The sequence below is a fragment of the Tympanuchus pallidicinctus genome, unplaced genomic scaffold (assembly GCF_026119805.1).
Source record: "Tympanuchus pallidicinctus isolate F22 unplaced genomic scaffold, pur_lepc_1.0 scaffold88, whole genome shotgun sequence".
NCBI classification, from domain to species: Eukaryota; Metazoa; Chordata; class Aves; order Galliformes; family Phasianidae; genus Tympanuchus; species Tympanuchus pallidicinctus.
Genome location: NW_026294811.1, coordinates 76,714 through 95,430, shown reverse-complemented (window position 1 = coordinate 95,430; position 18,717 = coordinate 76,714). Strand labels below are relative to the sequence as shown.

General features: G+C 56.1%; 4 protein-coding genes across 4 annotated transcripts in view; 3 read left to right on the top strand and 1 right to left on the bottom strand.

Moving 5' to 3' along the window:
* Positions 1-1,801: 1,801 nt before the first annotated feature.
* On the top strand, positions 1,802-6,547 carry LOC128074279 (antigen-presenting glycoprotein CD1d-like). The gene is made up of 7 exons (XM_052669967.1): positions 1,802-2,444; positions 2,875-3,417; positions 3,604-3,852; positions 4,706-4,987; positions 5,075-5,359; positions 5,446-5,536; positions 5,611-6,547. The coding sequence occupies exons 2-7, from the start codon at positions 3,144-3,146 to the stop codon at positions 5,744-5,746; spliced, it is 1,317 nt and encodes a 438-aa protein (XP_052525927.1). The 5' UTR covers positions 1,802-2,444; positions 2,875-3,143; the 3' UTR covers positions 5,747-6,547.
* A 358-nt stretch (positions 6,548-6,905) lies between these two features.
* LOC128074278 (T-cell surface glycoprotein CD1b-3-like) lies at positions 6,906-9,580 on the top strand. Its single transcript, XM_052669966.1, has 6 exons — positions 6,906-7,038; positions 7,329-7,607; positions 8,069-8,350; positions 8,439-8,723; positions 8,804-8,897; positions 8,992-9,580. The coding sequence occupies exons 1-6, from the start codon at positions 6,978-6,980 to the stop codon at positions 9,035-9,037; spliced, it is 1,047 nt and encodes a 348-aa protein (XP_052525926.1). The 5' UTR covers positions 6,906-6,977; the 3' UTR covers positions 9,038-9,580.
* Positions 9,581-10,085: 505 nt separating this feature from the next.
* LTB4R (leukotriene B4 receptor) lies at positions 10,086-11,935 on the bottom strand. Its single transcript, XM_052669965.1, has 2 exons — positions 11,790-11,935; positions 10,086-11,313 (listed from the first exon to the last, which is right to left on the bottom strand). Coding segments are annotated over exons 1-2 (1,107 nt in total). The 5' UTR covers positions 11,792-11,935; the 3' UTR covers positions 10,086-10,208.
* Positions 11,936-16,169: 4,234 nt separating this feature from the next.
* LOC128074274 (tenascin-X-like) overlaps positions 16,170-18,717 on the top strand; it is a 26,294-nt gene continuing 23,746 nt past the window's right edge. Inside the window, exons 1-4 of the mRNA XM_052669958.1 lie at positions 16,170-16,272; positions 17,195-17,415; positions 17,874-18,107; positions 18,457-18,569. Of these exons, the coding sequence (XP_052525918.1) occupies positions 17,199-17,415; positions 17,874-18,107; positions 18,457-18,569 (564 nt within the window). The 5' untranslated portion in view covers positions 16,170-16,272; positions 17,195-17,198. The remainder of the gene's footprint in view (positions 16,273-17,194; positions 17,416-17,873; positions 18,108-18,456; positions 18,570-18,717) is intronic.

Below are 18,717 nucleotides of genomic sequence, written 5' to 3'. Positions count from 1 at the left end.
AGTTTTAGCGCTACAACACGCATGCGCCACTTTTAGCACAGCTGTGCGCATGTGCCTGTTTTAGCACAACAGTGCGCATGCGCCAGTTTTAGCAGAGCAGTACGCATGCGCCGGTTTTAGCGCTACAAGGCGCATGCGCCAGTTTTAGCGGAGCAGTACGCATGCGCCAGTTTTAGCGCTACAATACGCATGCGCTAGTTTTTGCTCTACAGCACGCATGCGACAGTTTTAGCGCTATAACACGCGTGCGCCAGTTTTAGCACAGCAGTACGCATGCGCCAGATTTAGCAAACCGTACGCATGTGCCCGTTTTAGCTCTACAACACGCATGCGCCGGTTTTAGAACAACAGTGCGCATGCGCTAGTTTATGCGCTACATCACGCATGCGCCAGTTTTAACAGAGCTGTGCGCATGCGCTAGTTTTAGCAAATCTGTGCGCATGCGCCAGTTTTAGCGCTACAACACGCACGCGCCAGTTTTAGCACAACAGTGCGCATGCGCCAGTTTTAGCAAAGCAGTACGCATGCGCTAGTTTATCTGAGCAGTACGCATGCGCTAGTTCTAGCACGCTAGTGCGCATGCGCCAGTTCTAACTGAGCAGTGCGCAGGCGCTAGTTTTAGCACAGCTGAGCGCATGCGCCAGTTTAAGCACAGCAGTACGCACGCGCCAGGTTTAGCTCTACAACACGCATGCGCCAGTTTTAGCGGACCACTACGCATGCGTCAGTTTTAGCGGAGCACTACGCATGCGCCAGTTTTAGCTCTTCAAGGCGCATGCGCCAGTTTTAGCGGAGCAGTACGCATGCGCTAGTTTTAGTAACGCTGTGCGCATGCGCCAGTTTTATCAGAGCAGTACGCATGCGCCAGTTTTAGCACAGCTGTGCGCATGCGCCAGTTTTATCACAACTGTGCGCATGCGCAAGTTTATCAGAGCAGTACGCATGCGCCAGTTTTAGCTGAGCAGTGCGCATGCGCCAGTTTTAGCACAGCTGTGCGCATGCGCCAGTTTAAGCACAGCAGTACGCACGCGCCAGGTTTAGCTCTACAACACGCATGCGCTAGTTTTAGCTCTACAACACGCATGCGCCAGTTTTAGCGCTACAACACGCATGCGCCACTTTTAGCACAGCTGTGCGCATGTGCCTGTTTTAGCACAACAGTGCGCATGCGCCAGTTTTAGGAAAGCACTACGCATGCGCCGGTTTTTAGCGCTACAAGGCGCATGCGCCAGTTTTAGCGGAGCAGTACGCATGCGCCAGTTTTAACGCTACAATACGCATGCGCTAGTTTTTGCTCTACAACACGCATGCGGCAGATTTAGCACAGCAGTACGCATGCGCCAGATTTAGCAAACCGTACGCATGTGCCAGTTTTAGCTCTACAACACGCATGCGCCGGTTTTAGAACAACAGTGCGCATGCGCTAGTTTATGCGCTACATCACGCATGCGCCAGTTTTAACAGAGCTTTGCGCATGCGCTAGTTTTAGCAAATCTGTGCGCATGCGCCAGTTTTATCGCTACAACACGCATGCGCCAGTTTTAGAACACTGCGCTTGCGCCAGATATAGCAAAGCAGTACGCATGCGCTAGTTTTAGCTGAGCAGTACGCATGCGCTACTTCTAGCACGCTAGTGCGCATGCGCCAGTTTTAACTGAGCAGTGCGCATGCGCTAGTTTTAGCACAGCTGAGCGCATGCGCCAGTTTAAGCACAGCAGTACGCATGCGCCAGTTTTAGCTCCAGAACACGCATGCGCAAGTCTTTGCCCTACAGTGCGCATGCGTGTGTTCTAGCACAGCATTACGCATGCGCCAGTTTTAGCTCTACAACACGCATGCGCCTGTTTTAGAACAACAGTGCGCATGCGTCAGTTTTAGTACAGTTGTACGCATGCGGCTGTTTTGGCTCAACAGGGCGCATGCGCCAGTTTCGATAGACTAATACGCATGTGCCAGCTTTGGCGCTACACTACGCATGCTCTTTTATCGATATTTCACTTGTTTTACGTTTAAAGGCCATCATGTAAATACTTTAGTATTTGGTTTCCTAAAATCTGGTGCTCCGCGGGGCACCACCGATCACTACAGATCAGCGGGGGAAGGAGGAGAGTCTGAGGTGGCCAGCGCGCACATTGCGCTCCAGGAGCTCCTCTGATCCCTCTCAGCTCCCTAAAGCCGCCAACAACGCTTCCGCCCCTCATCACAGCGCGGTGCAGTTCCTCACTTTGGCCACGCGGTGGCAGTAGAGACCGCGGAAAGGGCTTCTCCATTCTGGTTTCAAGTGACGAACACAAAGTTAAACGGGGGGATTGGGTAGAAATGAAGAACAAATGAGTAAGAAAAAGAAGAAGAAGAAGAAAAGAAGAAAAAAAAGAAGAAAAAAAGAAAAAGAAGGAACAATTCTCCAAACTCAAGAAACCTGTGTTAACTGCTTATGAATATCTGTAAGAAATGATCGAATTTATATTGTCATGCTTTTTTTTTTTTTTTTTTTTTTTTAGTTGATGCAGTAAAATCTCACTATGTGGCTCATCTAATGATAGAGTAGGTTAGCAGCGAGCACAGGGCCACCTTACTGTTCTCTCAGACACTATCTTGTTGATATTTTTAATGTTTCGGGTTTATTTTTTTAGTAAATGCCTTTCTTGCATTAAAAAAAAAAAATTTAAAAACGCCAAAAAGTAAAACTTGAATTGTTTTTGAATTGTAAAAATGTATGTGGTGGTTCTGTTTATAGTAATGGGGAATATGCAAGGCGATTAACAGCGTTTTGCAAAAATCAAACTAGACTAACTTAACCATCTAAGTCTGATGACGTTATTATTACAAAGGTAATGTTAAGATCTGAAATTGTGATGTCCCTGTCTCTCTCAGCAGGGCCATTAGTGTCTGAAGGACAGTGGAGTGCTGCTGGTGGGCTGGTCTCAGTGTGCCTCCTCATGTTCCTTGTCCCTGCAGTCCATTCTGATGCGTCTCCTGGTCCCATGCTCCTTTCAAGTGACTCTTGGTCTTTGGAGGTCTCCCACTGGAGACTGACCTCAAAGTCACCTCAGGCAGGATTGCTCCTGGGACAGACTTACAAGAGGAGGAGACCACTTGTGCCATCCCTATGTGGTAACCCTTGAGGTTTCTTCGGTTCAGCCATGGGCCAGAAAGAATCCTTCCAGACCCATAGCCTGAATACCTCAGCCCAGCTCCCTGCAGAGGGCACCTCAGGGACCTCCCCAAAACCTCAGCACAGAACCTATTGGCTGCTGTGGCCACCCAGTGCCACCAGCAAGGCGAGAGCTGCCTTGAGAAGTGAGCAGTCCCTTCATCATCCTGCTGCATCTGTGAGGAGCTGCACTGCAGACACCATGCAGCCCCATGCCATCCTCCTTCTGTTCTTCTTCCCTGGGACCTGGGCAGAGCCAGAGGGTAAGTTTTAACCATGGCTTACCCTAACCCTTTCTTCTCATCTCACAAATCCTCCCTTATGGGGCTGTGGTCAAGCTGGGGGGTAAATGAAGCTGAGGTGATGGTGAGCAATGGGGGGCCCCAAGGAGCCATCAGCAATGACAAAACTGGGGACACTTCCCCCAGCTCTCTTCCCATCTCCTGCAGGCTCCCACATGCTCAAGCTTCTCCATTTCGCCACCTTCCAAAACAGCACCTCCGTGCTTGTGGGAGGACTGGGACTCTTGGGGGACGTGGAAATGGGGTCTCTGGACAGCCGCACTGGGAACATCCACTACTACCGGCCCTGGCTGCGCCCATCCTTGCCGAAAGGTGACTGGGATGTCATCGAGAGCTCCATCAAGTCATACGTGAGAGATTTCAGCAAGCTGGTACAGATGTACACCACAGTGCCCTGTACGTGTCCCTTCCCCACCCCATTTCCGAAGTCCCCTCTGGGACAGATCAAGCTTCAGTATAGTAAGGAACAGTGATCACACTGTGGCAGGCTATGATAAACAGTGCATATCTGCTGGGCAGACTGGGGACCTACAGTCACCTGAGGGAACAGTGGGTACTCTCAGCAGCCACACTACAGCCAATCCTTGCCAGCCCACCGGCTGCTCTCTACTGTCCTTCCAGACACTAGCCCTGACAGGAGGGACAGAGACATCACAGTTACAGGGCTGGACATCTCCTCGATGGGCTGTGCAGGAAATCAGACCACAGGTGCCAGATTTGGGCCCTTGGGGACACTTCAGCGTCACCACTTCTCTGTAGAGTGGTTCCAGAGAAGGGAAGTGATGTGCAGTGCTCATTCCCCGGGGGCTGACTCAGTGTCACTGGGTGCTAGGGCTAAGCCCCAGCATCCCTGCATGGGCTGTCCCCGTGTCACCACCATGGCAGGGAACATCCCAGAAGGAATAGGTTGTGCTTGGAGGGGGATGGGGTGCAAAGAGACATTGGTGCAGCACTGGATCCATTCCCCAGAGCCCAGCAGCCCCTTGGGGACTCATACATTTTCCCCAGGGCACCGAGAGAATGGTGTTCTCGGGAGGTGACAGTGCTGGGACAATATGTCCTTGTCCTGCCTGTGGCTGCAGGACACAAACATTCACTTGACTGAGCTTTGGACCACCAGGACCTTTTTTTGACACTGGATACGAGAACCAGAGTTTTTGGGCATGGGGCAACACTCAGTGAGACCCAAAGTGGCCACAGAGCTGAGTATCCCACATACCAACTCTACCACAATATCCCTTGCCCCCAGACCCTTTTGTCTTCCAGTCCTCCATAGGCTGTGAGCTCCAGTCCAACGGGACCATCAGGACCTTCTTAGACATTGCTTACGAGGGCCAGAATTTCCTCCGTTTCTGCCTGGACAAAGGCACTTGGGATCAGATGCAACATAACCAGTTGGCAGCCATAGCTGAGCACCTGATGATGAACGCCAGCACTCTCAATGAGGTGATCCAAGTGCTCCTCAACAACACCTGTGTGGACATTCTGAGAATTTTCATCCAGGCTGGGAAAGCAGATCTGGAGAGACAAGGTGAGCTGATCCTGGTGCTGCCACATCCGCCCCAGACGTGGGGGCTGAGCCGTGCCGCACTGCAATCCCCTCGTTTCCATCCCCCAGTGCCACCCATCGCTGTGGTCTTTGCCCGCACGGCCGGCCCAGCGCAGCTCCTGCTGGTTTGCCGTGTCACCAGCTTCTACCCGCGGCCCATCACCGTCACCTGGCTGCGGGACGGCAGAGAGGTGCCCCCGAGCCCGGCGCTGAGCACCGGCGCTGTGTTACCCAACGCCGACCTCACCTACCAGCTCCGCAGCACCCTGCTGGTGTCCCCCCGGGACGGGCACAGCTACGCCTGCCGCGTGCAGCACTGCAGCCTGGGTGACCGCAGCCTCCTCGTCCCCTGGGGTAGGTTGTCCCCCTCGGGGATGCGGCTCCCGAGCCCTGTTCCCTCGGCACGAGGAGCAAGAGAGCTGACTGGCTGTGTTCCTCAGAGCACTCCAAGCGGGGGCTGAGCGCTGGGCTCGGGGCGGTCCTGCTGCTGGCTGCGGCCGCCGTCGCCGCAGTGTTGGTGTGGAGATACAGGTGAGAGCACCTCCTGCCCCGCTGCTCCTCCGAGAGACCCCCGCCCCGCCCCGCAGCGCCCATTCCCGTTGCAGGAAGCGGCAGCGCTTGGACGAGGAGCGCAGCATCCCTCCGGAGGAGCACCGGAGCGCAGTGCAGGATGGGACAGCCGCGGGGCACTACGGGGGCTGCGGCCGCGGAACGCCCGGTGAGGGGAGGGGGCACAGTTGAGTGCTTCTCAGCGCTGCACCTCGTGAAGGCGCCCCAGTGCTCGCGGCAGCTCCCCCAGCCCTGATAAAGGTACCCACCTGCCCACGAGCAGCGAGCTGCACCCTCCCATTGGCACCTTCTGCATTTTATTGCCCACCCACCGCCTTTATTAACCCTATTCCGGAGATATTTGTGCCCAATTCCCCCTCCAGCGACGCCCACCAGCGGCGCTGGAAGTGCTGAGCAGCACTGAGCTCTACTGTGCTCCGAGAGGAAAGCGATGCTCAAACACTGCCTTGCTCACCATGGAGATGTGGGTGTGAGTGGGATTTGGGTGAAAACAGGCAGGTTTGAGGCAAACGGAGCGTGGAATAAATGAATAATTAGACCCATAGGTTGTGCGGAAATCCCAGCCCACAAGTACTTCCTCTGTGGGCATAACCGTGCTGTGGGGCGAGGTGCTCCCAGATGATGGGGGCAGCACCCCAATCTCAGCCCTGGGAGGAACCCATCCGCGCTCCTGAACAATTCCGGCTCTGAAAGCAGTGGATCCCAGCAGTTCCTCTGCGCACCTCTGGGCAGAACGGGGCTGGGAAGGGGCATGCAGAGGGAAGGGGCTCGAGGGAAAGCCAAGAGGGAGTGAGGAGAAGTGGTGCCCAGAGGGTACACGCACCATGGGAGCACCTGAGGGCCTCCGGGGCTCAGCCCTCACCTGGGAAGTCAAAACTCCACATTCTGGGGTCACCGCAGTGTCACCGGGGTCTGAGTGGGCAGAAGCCCCACAGCCCTTCAGGGACACCAATTGCAGTCAGGAGGGACAGCACTGGAACCATCCACCCCGGCTCTGCACTTCCCCTCGACTGAGTTTCAGTTCTGCTTTGGCCCCAGCATGGGGCCCATAGGAAAGGGGAAGAGAAATATGTCTGTTTGTGCCTGGGGGTGGCTGGCTAGGGGGAGATGGGGGCTCCTGGTCATCCCATGACCCTTTGCCCAGCACCCATCACATGCTGCAGCACCCCAATATTGGCACAAATGTCCTCACTCTCTGCCACCAGTACAGGGGTGCAGTTGCTGCGCGGTGATCCAAATGAGAACAAGTTCAGCCTCATTCCCTCATATGCTTCTTCAGCCCCCATCTTAGACCCTCCCCGAAACCTCACTGGCCAGCCCCATTGGTGGAGCGCAGCCTTTGGGACCCCACTGCACTTCCTCTTCCCACCATCCCCGCTGCACTGCCTTCGCTGCAGGCACGATGTGGCCTCACTGCCTCTTCCTCTTCCTTCTCCTCCACGAGACATGGGCAGAAGCAGAAAGTAAGTGGGAGCCCCTGCTCAACCCAGCCATCATCATGGGATCCTATAGCAGTGTGTGGGGAGGCATGGCTAAGAGACCTTTTCCTGTGTGATGGGAATAGTCTCCAGCACCGAGGGGCTGCCCCCAGCCTCACAGCACCCAAAGGGGCCCCTGTCCATGCCCACTTGCCTCTAGACTGGGGATCATGTGGATGAGCTTCTTGCCATGACACCCTGCATGTCCTTCTACAGCAGAGATGGTCACCTGGGCAATGGGGTACATCCACCATTCACTCCCCTCTTTCCTGCAGCCTCATGCCCTCCCCCTGAAGAATTACAGTTTTTCCAGCTCTTCTACACATTGCTCTTGGATAACATCAGCTCCACAGAACTGACTGGGACGGCTCTGCTGGCAGATGTGCCCATAGTGGTGCTGGATCCGCACACCTGGAACTTAAACATCTGCCGGCCATGGGTCCACGAAGCCACGGCTAAGAGTGAAGTGAAGAAGATTCTGTCCTTCTCCATGGTCGGCATACGCAATACGATTCGGTTCATGCATGAGATGGCTACAAAGGCAGGGTTGGACTGTGAGTAGGAGGGACAGCTGCAGACCAAGCAACAGAGTTTGTGGGATCTTCTAGGGGTCTGACAGCCTCCAAAAAGTGATGGGTTGTGGGGTCTTTTGGCAGGGGCTGACAGCCTCCAAAGGGTGATGGGAAACACTCTGTCTCCTGAGATTTCAGTGGAGCGCTGAAATGCATTGTGGGGTTTCTGCCCCCTGATCCTGCTCCCCTGATATGGAGGACATGTAGGATCTGCTCCCACAATTAACAGGGCCATGGGAATCACCTGGCACGAATCAAGGAAGGGGAAACACGAAGGAAAATATTGCAGGGGGACATTCTGAGGGACAAAGTGCTTGAGCTGCCACCCTGCACTGCTCGGCTCTTCTCCTTTGGCAGCTCATGTGGTCACGGTGCCCATCATGCCCACACCTCCCCAGCCATCTTCATGTCCCCATGCTCACATACCCTTCTGCCCCTTGCAGACCCACTGGTTTTCCAGATCCACACAGGCTGCAAGCTTTACACCAACGGAACAAGATGGAGCTTTGTCAACATTGGGGAAGGTGGCAGAGACCTGGTGACATACGACCTGAGTAGGGAGCGCTGGGTTCCCCAGAGGTCCACCCTGCTGGCTGAGCTGATGAGCAACACTCTCACTGACCTCCGCGCCGTGTCGGGGCTTCTGGAGCACATCTTCTCCACCTCCTTGCCAGACTACATCCTCATGCTGCACAAGGAAGGGAGGACAGATCTGGATAGACAAGGTGAGCGATCCTTGGCCCTCAGATAGCCACCCTGTTGCTCCCAGATTGAGTTGTGCTCACACTGAACTCCCATTGCTGCTGTCCCCAGTGCCACCCATCGCTGTGGTCTTCGCCCGCACGGCCGGCCCAGCGCAGCTCCTGCTGGTTTGCCGTGTCACCAGCTTCTACCCGCGGCCCATCACCGTCACCTGGCTGCGGGACGGCAGAGAGGTGCCCCCGAGCCCGGCGCTGAGCACCGGCGCTGTGTTACCCAACGCCGACCTCACCTACCAGCTCCGCAGCACCCTGCTGGTGTCCCCCCGGGACGGGCACAGCTACGCCTGCCGCGTGCAGCACTGCAGCCTGGGTGACCGCAGCCTCCTCATCCTCTGGGGTAGGGAATGGGGATTGGGATTTGGGTGGCCTGGAGCTGCCGCACGCTCACTACTATCCTCTGCTCTCTCCCCATTCAAGAAAACCCCAGTGCATCTTCCACCATCGTCGTCACCATCACCATCCTTTTCCTCACTGCCATCATCATCGGGGCAGTTTGGTGGTGGAGGCATAGGTGAGGGCTCTGGCTGTGGGGTCTGAGCTCCCCAAAATATGGCTCACAGTCATGTGAGCTCCCCATCATGGCTCACAGTGATATCCTCTTGCAGGAAACAAGCTGGGTCTGGAAGGGATTCCCGGGCACTCCTCATGTGATGCCCACCCTGCACTGAGACCCTCACTCCCTGCTCCATTTCCAAGCCAGCTGCACCGATGGTGGTGACAAAGCAGTGCCGCACCAGCAGGGGACAGAGCAGACCACAGAAGAGCATGGAGAGACAGCCAAGCGGCGTCCCAGTTCTCAAGCCCAGACCCCATGGTTTAGTGGAATTCATTGCCTTATGACAAAGTTTCCCTCTTCTCTTCCCCTAACCCTGTACTGTGTATCCAGCCTTGACCCAGTGTCTCTTCCTCATCCCAGTGCTCCCGCTTCATCCCTTCTCCTATACCCACTGTATGTCCCCCCTCACAGCCCCAGTCCTGTCCCTGCACCCCTTCTTCAGCCCATGTCCTTTCACATCCCAAAATGTCCCTTTTCTGCGCCCTGTCCTTCCCATCCCATGCCCCCATTCTGTCCCTGTCTCTCTTCCCAGCCCCCACATCCATCTGCTGTCCCCTGTGTCCCCTATCCTGTGGCTCTGGGTGAGGTTGCCTTGTTGGCCCTCAGCAAAATGGGGAAGAATGAGACAAAACTGTGAAGTTATGTACTTTATTTTTTCTTCCTGTAAAAACACAAACAGGCACAGGTGTTGCCATCACTGACTCTGGGAGGCAGGGCTGAGCCCATTGGGAGGGTATGAAGTCACCAGTGATGTCACCAAAGGATGAGGTGGCCGAGGGAAAGGGACATGTGGCCCCATCCAGCAGTGACACCATCAGCTATGACACAGCTTTGACTCCATGATGACACTCCATAGAGACCCCTGAGGACACTCCAACAGCATTCCAGATGAATTTCCTGGGACCCTGCTGTGACATCCCAGTGACACAATGATGACACCGTATGGTCCCCTGGACACCTGTCATATGCCATGGGGACACCTCTGTGTGTGGTGGTGACATCCTAGGCATGCTTCAGGACACCCCCGGGCCCCCAAACATCCTTCAGCTCTCCCAGTTCCTCCCTGAATGTCCTCACTGAGATCCACATGTTGAGACTCCCCGATATCCCCTGAGTTCTCCCAATAACCCCTAAAGGCAACCCTCCCCTAAAGCTCCCACAGTTACCCCTGGGAATCCCCAATGCAACCCTAGAGGACTCCAGGGACCCCTCCCCATGCCACCCCACAATGTAATGACAACATCCATCCAAAAGCCTTTCCATCCATCACACCCTCCCACTGTCCCCCATCTCAGTGCTTTCCAGTACCGTCCCCTCATCACCTGTCACTGTTCCCTCTGCCACTGTCCTCCCATCCCTCATCCCCACATCCTCCCTGGCCACCTCCTTGCCTCCATTCTCCCGCTGTCCCCGCGAGCTTCTGGCCCGATGGGTGACAGTCCTACGGGCACTGCTGGAGGCTGTGGAGCCCTCTAGGAGCCGAGGCAGGAGTGCAGCCCCAGCAGTGCGACACAGTCCCCGTCCGGCACAGGCATAGAGCAGCGGATTTAGGGCACTGCTGAGGAATGCCAGCGCAGTGGCTGGTGGCCGGATGGCCTTGGCAACCTTTCTTAGAGTCTCACTGCAGCTCCGCAGCTCCACCACCACTTCCAACAAGCTCCCGACATGGTAGGGTCCCCAGGTGACGGCAAAGGCGACCACCACGGCAGCCACCAACCGCAGCGTGCGGCCCCGCCGTGCCAATCGCGTCCGCCGCAGCCGCCGCAGCAGCAGCCCATAACCAACGGCCACGGCGACCAGTGGCACAGCCCAGCCCAGCCCTGTCTCCAGCAGGTTGTGGGTCACCAGCCAAGCGCTGGAACTGTGTTTCCGCTTGCACATCCCGTTCTCCACGTGCCGGAAAGCAATAGAAGGGGTGGCCAGCACCAAGGCCACCAGCCAAGTGACGGCAGCAGCCCCGTGGGCCAGCTGGGTGGCACGGTCACCTGCCAGCACTGCAGCTGATGGTCGGGACACCACCAGGCAGCGATGCAGGCCGAGCAGTGCTATGAGGAAGACGCTGGTGTACATGGCGGCTGCACAGATGTAGTTGCAACCACGGCACGCGGCTGGGCCCAGGTTCCAGTGGCCACTGCTGAGGAATTGGATGTAAACAGGGCCAGTGAGCAGTGTGGCCACGTCAGCCAGGGCCAGATGGGCCACCAGCACCATGGGGATGCTGCGGCGACGGGTGACGATATAGCTCCACAGCACAAACGCGTTGCCTGGCAGCCCTATGACCATTGCCAGTGACAGCAGGGTTAGTCCCAGTGCTGCATTGGGGATTGCAGAGACAGTCACATTGGAAGGAGGTGTGGACATGGCAGGAGACCTGTGGGGAGAGGGGTAACCAGCATCCTGCAGAGCAGACTCATGCCTACCTCCTTTGCTCAGTCTCCCCATCCCTCCCCTCCAATACTGCCCTTCCTTTTCTGTCCCATCATCCTTCCTTCCTTCCCCCCATTCTCTGAGGTCTCTTCTTCCTTTGCTACTCTCACCTCTTCCTCCTTATCTTGGCATTCTCCAGACCTCAAAGCTGTCCCCCAGACTTCCCAGTGCACCAACCACATGAATCAAGTTTTCCCACAAACCTCGCAGATGATCCCTTAGGCATCCCAATTTTTCACCCAGACTTTCTAGTTCCAAAAACCTCTCGGTCCCCTTCCAGCCTTGCCACTGATCCCATCCCACAAATCTTACAGATCCTGAAGACCTCCCAGCTGTCCATCTATCCCTCCCAGTTGTCCCAGGTGACCCTCACCAACGGCCCTGCCCTTCCAGCCTTCCCCCACTACCTCAGGGACTCACATATCCTTTCACAGAGACCCTGGCAAGGGTGATGGGTCCTCGGTGCCCCCGTTGTCAACACTGACCACGAACACTAGGTGCTACTTCCCTTCCGCTCAGTACCAGGAAGGAAACACTCACGCAAGAGGAAGAAGGCAGGGAAACCACAGGCAGGAAGGGGGCATATGAGGAGTGACTGCAGACCTTAATTTTCCCCTGCCTGAGTGGAGACAGGAGAGCGTAAAAGCTCTGATGGCACTGCCAACAGGTAATGAGATCCTCCAAAGTGTCCTCCAGGAGGATATTGCCTGGCTGTGGGGTTGGTAGGAGCACATCGAGATAGCATGGAGGGCACAGGGATGGTCTTCTATGTGCCTGCTAACACGTATGGCTAATGCACCTTCTTCCTTCCTTCATTCCTCCCTCCACCTTCCTATCCCAACAGATGAATCATAGCCTGAAAACTGGGAATCCCATAGATGATTGTGTGATGAGGCACAATCCCAAGCAAGACAAAGATCTGTTACCCAGCTTGCTGAAGGACACCTTCCCCCAGTCTACCACCACACCAAGAGAAGTAGGACTGGAGTTCTCTGACAACAGCACTCAACTTTGTATCTCCCACCCAATTCCTACAATGCTGTGACTGACAAAAAGTATCAAGACAAAAACAGCCATTTTTGCTCTCTGCTGATGCCCCCCCCAGCTCCAAAGCCATAGGCCTGAGGATCAGATGTTACCCAACAGAAAAATATAAATGGTGTCACAGACAGGATTGTAACAGATAAACTGCTGCAAAAATACAGCATGTCCCTCCCCAGCAAGGAGCGGGCTCAGAAGTTTGGAAGGACCAAGAGAAATTGGTGTCAGAATTAAACAGGAACGGGGAACAGAAATAAAAGCAAAGGGAAGTTAATCTGAGGACAAACCCCTGAGAGCAGAGGAAAGGAAAGGAGTTGCCCTGGGCATTCTTGGAGTCAGGACTGACCAGCAGCCTGTGGAAAACTGCTGCTGAATAATAACAGCTCATCTTAATTCCAATTAGACCTTAAAGGTATTCGGCAAAATGTTTTAAATACAGAAGCACAAGTTTTAATGATTAATACAGCAAGCAATTCAGCTAGGATGTCCCATGCAAACAGAACAAAACATTGTGTGCCAAACTGCCAGAACAAATTTCTGGCTCCCAGATGAAAAATGCACGCTGATCACTCACTCTGCGATTACGATTTGCAGAGAGAAATATTTCATGTTTCAGTGTTTTAAACAGAGGCCCTCAGCACCCAGTCCTTTAGTGTGAACATCCATCCCATCCCCTGTGGATACAAGGAGGCTGCACGGATTTTGCTGGGACCTCTCTTCCTCCCCCACAGCCCTTTTTAAGGCCAGCCTGTAGAGTTTAACCCTTGTTGTCCCTCAGCGAGTCTCGGTGACATAAACCTGGAACATTCTGAGTCAGGTCCTGTATTATTCCAAGCGCAGGGATGAGGTGCCAGGCAGTAAGGCACAAAGCAAGCACACGCAGAGCTGCATAAAGGTGACAAACAGGCATTGCTTTGAGAATTGCTCCCTGGTTGCTCTTCCTTACGTCAGTCCCTTGGTGTGCACAGCCAGGTGACAGCTCATTAGCTGTCCTGCAGTATCATGCAGGATTTCACACAGCACTGTGTGTTCTATCACATTGATTAGGCTTATATAATTAAGTCTCACTTCCTTTTTGTGGTGCTGTTACACATACTTGTGTTCTGGTTTTTACACTCTTGTCCTTGTATTGCTGCACCGTCACTGCTGTGGCCAACCACAAGTTTCCCCCTATGGAATTTCTCCTCACATTTTTGCATATTTGTCAGTTCAAGGAACGATTCCCTGCTGCTGCTTTTCATCACCATGATGCGTTGGGACATCTGACATAATTTTCCGGAATCCCAGAAACCACCACAAAATTGTCATGATAGGCAAAAATACAAACAGCACGAACAGTCGTGTCAGTGCGGTCAGCATTCAGCCCGGCTGTTCTGCTTCACCTCCTGAGCCAAGTGATGTAGCTGTTCCATTTTCCCTTTGACTCCTTATCTGACAGCTTAAAACAACACATTCCTTTCAACTCCTCCCACTCATAACTGTATCTTAACAGAGGTAATGGCTGTCTGTGTGGGTCTCAGTGAGGACAATCATGGAGGAATTGGGAGAGCTGAAGCATGTTGGGGTCCCAGAGGTGTCCTGAAGGATGCCCAGGATGTCACCACCACACGCAGGGGTGCCCCCAAGGCATATGAGGGGCACCCAGAGTGGCTTTGAGGTGTCACCATTCTGTCATTGGGATGTTATAGCGTGTAATGGCAATGCTAAGTCAGGGCTTGAAGCAGTGATTGAGCACCTCAGTCACCGGGAGGGTGGGAAGGTGGGGCCAACCAGGGGAGCTCAGGTGTATGCAATGCACCTGAGTGCCTGGGAGGGATGGAGCCAGAATCCACCCCTTCTCAGTCCTCATTTAAGGGCTGGCAGTGGAGGGGAGGCCATTTTGCTGGAGATCTCTGCCTACCTGAGACCTTTTGAACGTGAGCTATTTTTCTTCCTTCGTTTCTGTGTCCATGGCTGCTTTGTTTGGGCTTGTCCTTGTTTGCTTCAGAACTTGGCTAGAACTTTGCTAGCCCACTATAGGATCTGTGGGGATTAGAAAAGGGGACAGGGACAGGATGGGGGCTTGAGATGGGGAGGGCAGGTGGTATGGAAGCAGCAGGGTCCATTCAGGATAGCGTGGCTCCTGCTGGTTTGCTGTGTCACCTGCTTCTCTCCTGCCCCTTATGGCCCCGTGTGTTCCCTGTGGCACCAAAGGGCTCTGTGTGCTGCTGTGTTGGGGTCATGGAGGGAGAGAGCTGCGGGGCCACATTTAGGGTCACCTCCTGACCCCTACTTGTTATGCACACCACGCATCCCTCCCCCCCAGCCCTACGCGTGCTCGTCAACCCTACACGTGTCCCATGTCTCAGCCCCACATGTATCCCGCAGCCCCCCCCGGGTTGGGTCCGCCCAGCCGGAGGCAAAGAGCAAAACACGATCACGAGCCAGTGAACCCTGGCGGCCGTTTCTCCCACCCCGTGGGCTCTGCCCCTCCCCCCGAGGCCCTGGGGACCCCAAGCATCCGCCTCCTCCCTTCCCCAGCTCTGCCCTGTAACTCCTACACTGGGGGGCCCAACACCCAGGGACCCCATCTCACACTTCCCCATGGGGATGTGGGTGTCTGGGTGCCTCCAACCCCCACACAGTGGATCCCTGCCGAGCCTGTACTCCCCACCCCGTGTCCCACAGCAACAACAACAGCCCAGGAGGGGGGAGGAAGTGGGGGGGGGGGGGGAGGGGGGGGAGAGAAGCAGAGGGGGGAGTGCAGGGCCAGGCTGAGTCATGGCCCCACCCGGCCCTGTCTGTGGCTCAGCCCTATGGCCCCATATGGCACTGTCACGCAGCATGGTCCTATGGCACAGCCCCATAGCCTCAAGGCTCTGCCCCATAGCAAACCCACTGCAATATAGTTTCATAGCCTGGCCCCACAGCCAACCCATAGTGAGTCTACCCCCAAATTGTAGTGGGTTCTGTTTTTACTGAGAGCATTGGGGGATATGAGGCAAGCAGAATTGTGGTTACTGGGAGCTGTGCAGCAGGTGGCACTGACTTAATGGGAACACTGGGACTATTGGAACAGGTAGCACTGTGGTTACTGGGAGCACTGGGATTACTGGAACAGGTAGCACTGTGGTAGCTGGGAACCACGGGACAGGTGGCAGGGAATGCTGGAAGCTGTAGGTCAGGCAGAGCTGGGGTTCCTGGGGGCACCAGCTGTGGCTGTGCTGTGTTACTGGGATCATTGGTGCAGGCAGTGCTCAGTTACTGGTACGATTAAGACAAGTGGTGCTGAGATACTGGGAGCACTGGGATGGGCCATGCTGTGTTACTGGGATCACTGGAATCACCAGGACAGGCAGTGCTGGGTCACTGGGAGTGCTCCGGGCTGCAGCCCCCCCCGCGCTCCCCCACGCGTTGTGTCACTGCTCTGCTATGGCAGCTGGACCCCACATCTGGCTGCGCCGCCCAGATGTTTGGTTGCCACAGCGACCGCTGCCTGTAAACACATCGTGGCCCCCTCTGGGTCCGCCCGGTTCTGCTCAGCCCAGGGCGGAGGGCCCTGCGGGGGGGGGGGAGTCCGCTTCCCTTCGCTCCATGGGGAGGTGGTCCCTACATCCCCCGATGCTCAGCGTGTGGCCGATGTGAGGACATCGTGCCCCTCCTCGGCCACATTCTGCTCTGCTGCTGGCTGCTGTGTCCTGGAGCTGCCTGCTGAGCAGCCCACAGGTGCCGTGGCCACGCCATGAGGTCAGCGCTGGCCCTGCGCCCGGCCCGGGGCTATGAAAGGGCCGGAGCCGCCCCGGAGCCCTCAGTGCCGCGCTGCTGCCGCCGGGCCTGGCCCAGCAGAACCTAACAGAACCCAATTGGGCTGAACAGGGCTGAGGTGAGCAGAACTGAGCTGAGCTGAGCCAAGCCACACTGGGTTGAACCAAACCAGCCAGACCCAATTGGGTGCAGTTGGGCTCACCTGAACCCAACTGGTCCAGTTCCAGGCCCCACCCACAGGTCACATCCTGACCCCTGGGAGCAGCTCCAGCACTGGGAAAGTACTGGGGAGATGGGGGGAAGGAGGGGTGGGGATGGGGCTGCAGCATTGCTGCGTTACGGGGCTGCTGGGGTTACTGGAGGAGCTGGCTGGTGCTACTGGTGCTGCTGGAGTTGCTGAAGTTACCGGAGTTATTAGAGTTAGTGCAGCTGGTGGGATTACTGGAGCTGCTGGAGCTGCTGGTGCTGCTGGAGTTACTGGGGTTGCTGGGGTTACTGGTGCTGCTGCAGTGTCTGGAATTATTGAAGTTGCTGGATGGTTTGACTTGCTGGTGCTGCTGGCATTACTGGAGTTGCTGGTGTCACTGGAATTACTGGAGAAATTGGCATGCTGGTGCCAATTGCTGGTGTTGCCAGCATTGCTGATGTTGTCGGTCTCACTGGTGCTACTGGTGGTGGTAGTGTCAGTAGAATTATTGTGCAGTGGTGTTATTGGAATTCCTGACGTTATTTGTGTTCCCTGTGGTATTGGTGTTGCTGGGCAGGGCTGCTGATGGTTACTGGAGTTCATATATTCTGAAGGGTGGTGTGTGAAGCTACTGGAGGCAGTGGGAACTGGGATCACTGGGGTGTAGCTGGCAGCACTGGTGCTACCCCACAGCCCCAGCTCTGTATGGGACCCTCGGAGTCGGGGGGGGGGGGGGGGGGGAAGAGTGACACTGGGGGTGTGAGGTGGGTGTAACCCCACCCCACGGTGTCGGAGACCTTTGTGTGTCCCCTGGGGGGTCCCTGTGCCGCTGGCATCCGTCCCCTCCCTGCAGGATCATGACCCCGGGGCTGCCGCTGCTGCTGCTGGCGCTGGCACTTCGGAGAGCGCAAGGGAATGCGGGAACATCCCCCGGTCCTCCCCCTGTCCCCCCGGAGCTCTCCTGTGGGGCAGAGGTGCTGGAGGCGGTGCTGGGACGGCTGCGGGCACTGGAGGGAGAAGTGAGGGCGCTGCAGGGACAGTGCGGGGACAGCCTGGGGCCCCAGGCTGGCACTGGTATGGGGGCGAGGAGGGGGGAGATGGGGACATGGAGGGTGTGGGGATCAGGGATATGGGGGATGTGTTGGGGAGAATGGGAGATATGGGAAGACTTCGGAGATATGAGATGTATGGGGCTGTTTGAGGGATGTGGGGGGACAGTGGGGACATGAGGGACGCGGCAGGGAGCATGGGGATAGGGACGTAGGAGCTATGTAGGGGATGTGGATGGGAGGACAAGGGGATGAGGGGGATGCAGGGAAATGTGGAATGTAGGATGATGGAGAGTAACGGGGGAACATGGGTGATGTGGACAAGGGAACAGTGTAGGACATGGGGAGGACATTGGGACGTGGAGGACACAGGAGTGCATGTGAGACATAATGAGCTGTGGGGGTGTGTGAGGGACATGTGGGGAGACATGGAGAAGTCAAAGGGAGGTGTGTGGCTCACGAGGACCCTGCTCAACCCCACAGGGAGCACAGCAGCGCGGAGGCTGTGTGACACCCCTGGGGCAGGGGGCTGCTGTGGGTGCCGCATGGGGGAGGCCGGGGATGGTCTCCCGTGTCCCGCACCCCGCTGTCCCTTCGACTGCAGTGACCAGGGACGTTGCCGGGCTGGCCGCTGCCACTGCTTTGAGGGCTTCACAGGACCATTCTGTGCGACTCCCATCTGCCCCCCTGGCCGTGGTGGGCCCCACTGCACCCTCGGTATGTCACCAAGCCTGCTGCTCCCTTGGCATCTGGTCCTGATGCCGCTTCCAAGTATCCTTGTCTGTCCCCCAGTTTCCTCTGCTGTCCTTCAGTGCTCTCCCAGTGTCCCCATCCCAGTGCTTTCAGTTGTCCCAGATCCTTCCAGTGCCCTGAGTGTCCTGGTGTTCCCATGGCTTGGGCACTTTTGTTCCTTGGAAACTGCCTCCATGTCCCCATATTGTCTTCATTCCTTTGACCTACTGTCTTGTGGTGTTCTGAGGGTGTCCCCAAGCTGTGGCTGCCTCATCCTGTAGGGCTCAGAAGTGTTCCTGTGGGGCCACCTCCCATCTGGGCTCTTTCCCTGCAGAGATCCCCTCAGTGACGCTGCGCCTGGCTGCGCGCAACCAGACGTCCTTCCGTGTGACCTGGCCGCGGCCAGCCAAGCCTGTGGATGGCTATGAGGTGGCAGTCATCCCCATGGTGAGCTGGAGACGGGGATGGGAATGAGGACGCATCCTCAGCACAGTGATGTCCCAGTGTGGTGGCTCCATTGTGTCTGCAGTGTGAAACTTGTCCCCAGGATGGGCTGGTGTCCATGGTCATCGACTTCTGCCCCATTTGGGGGCAT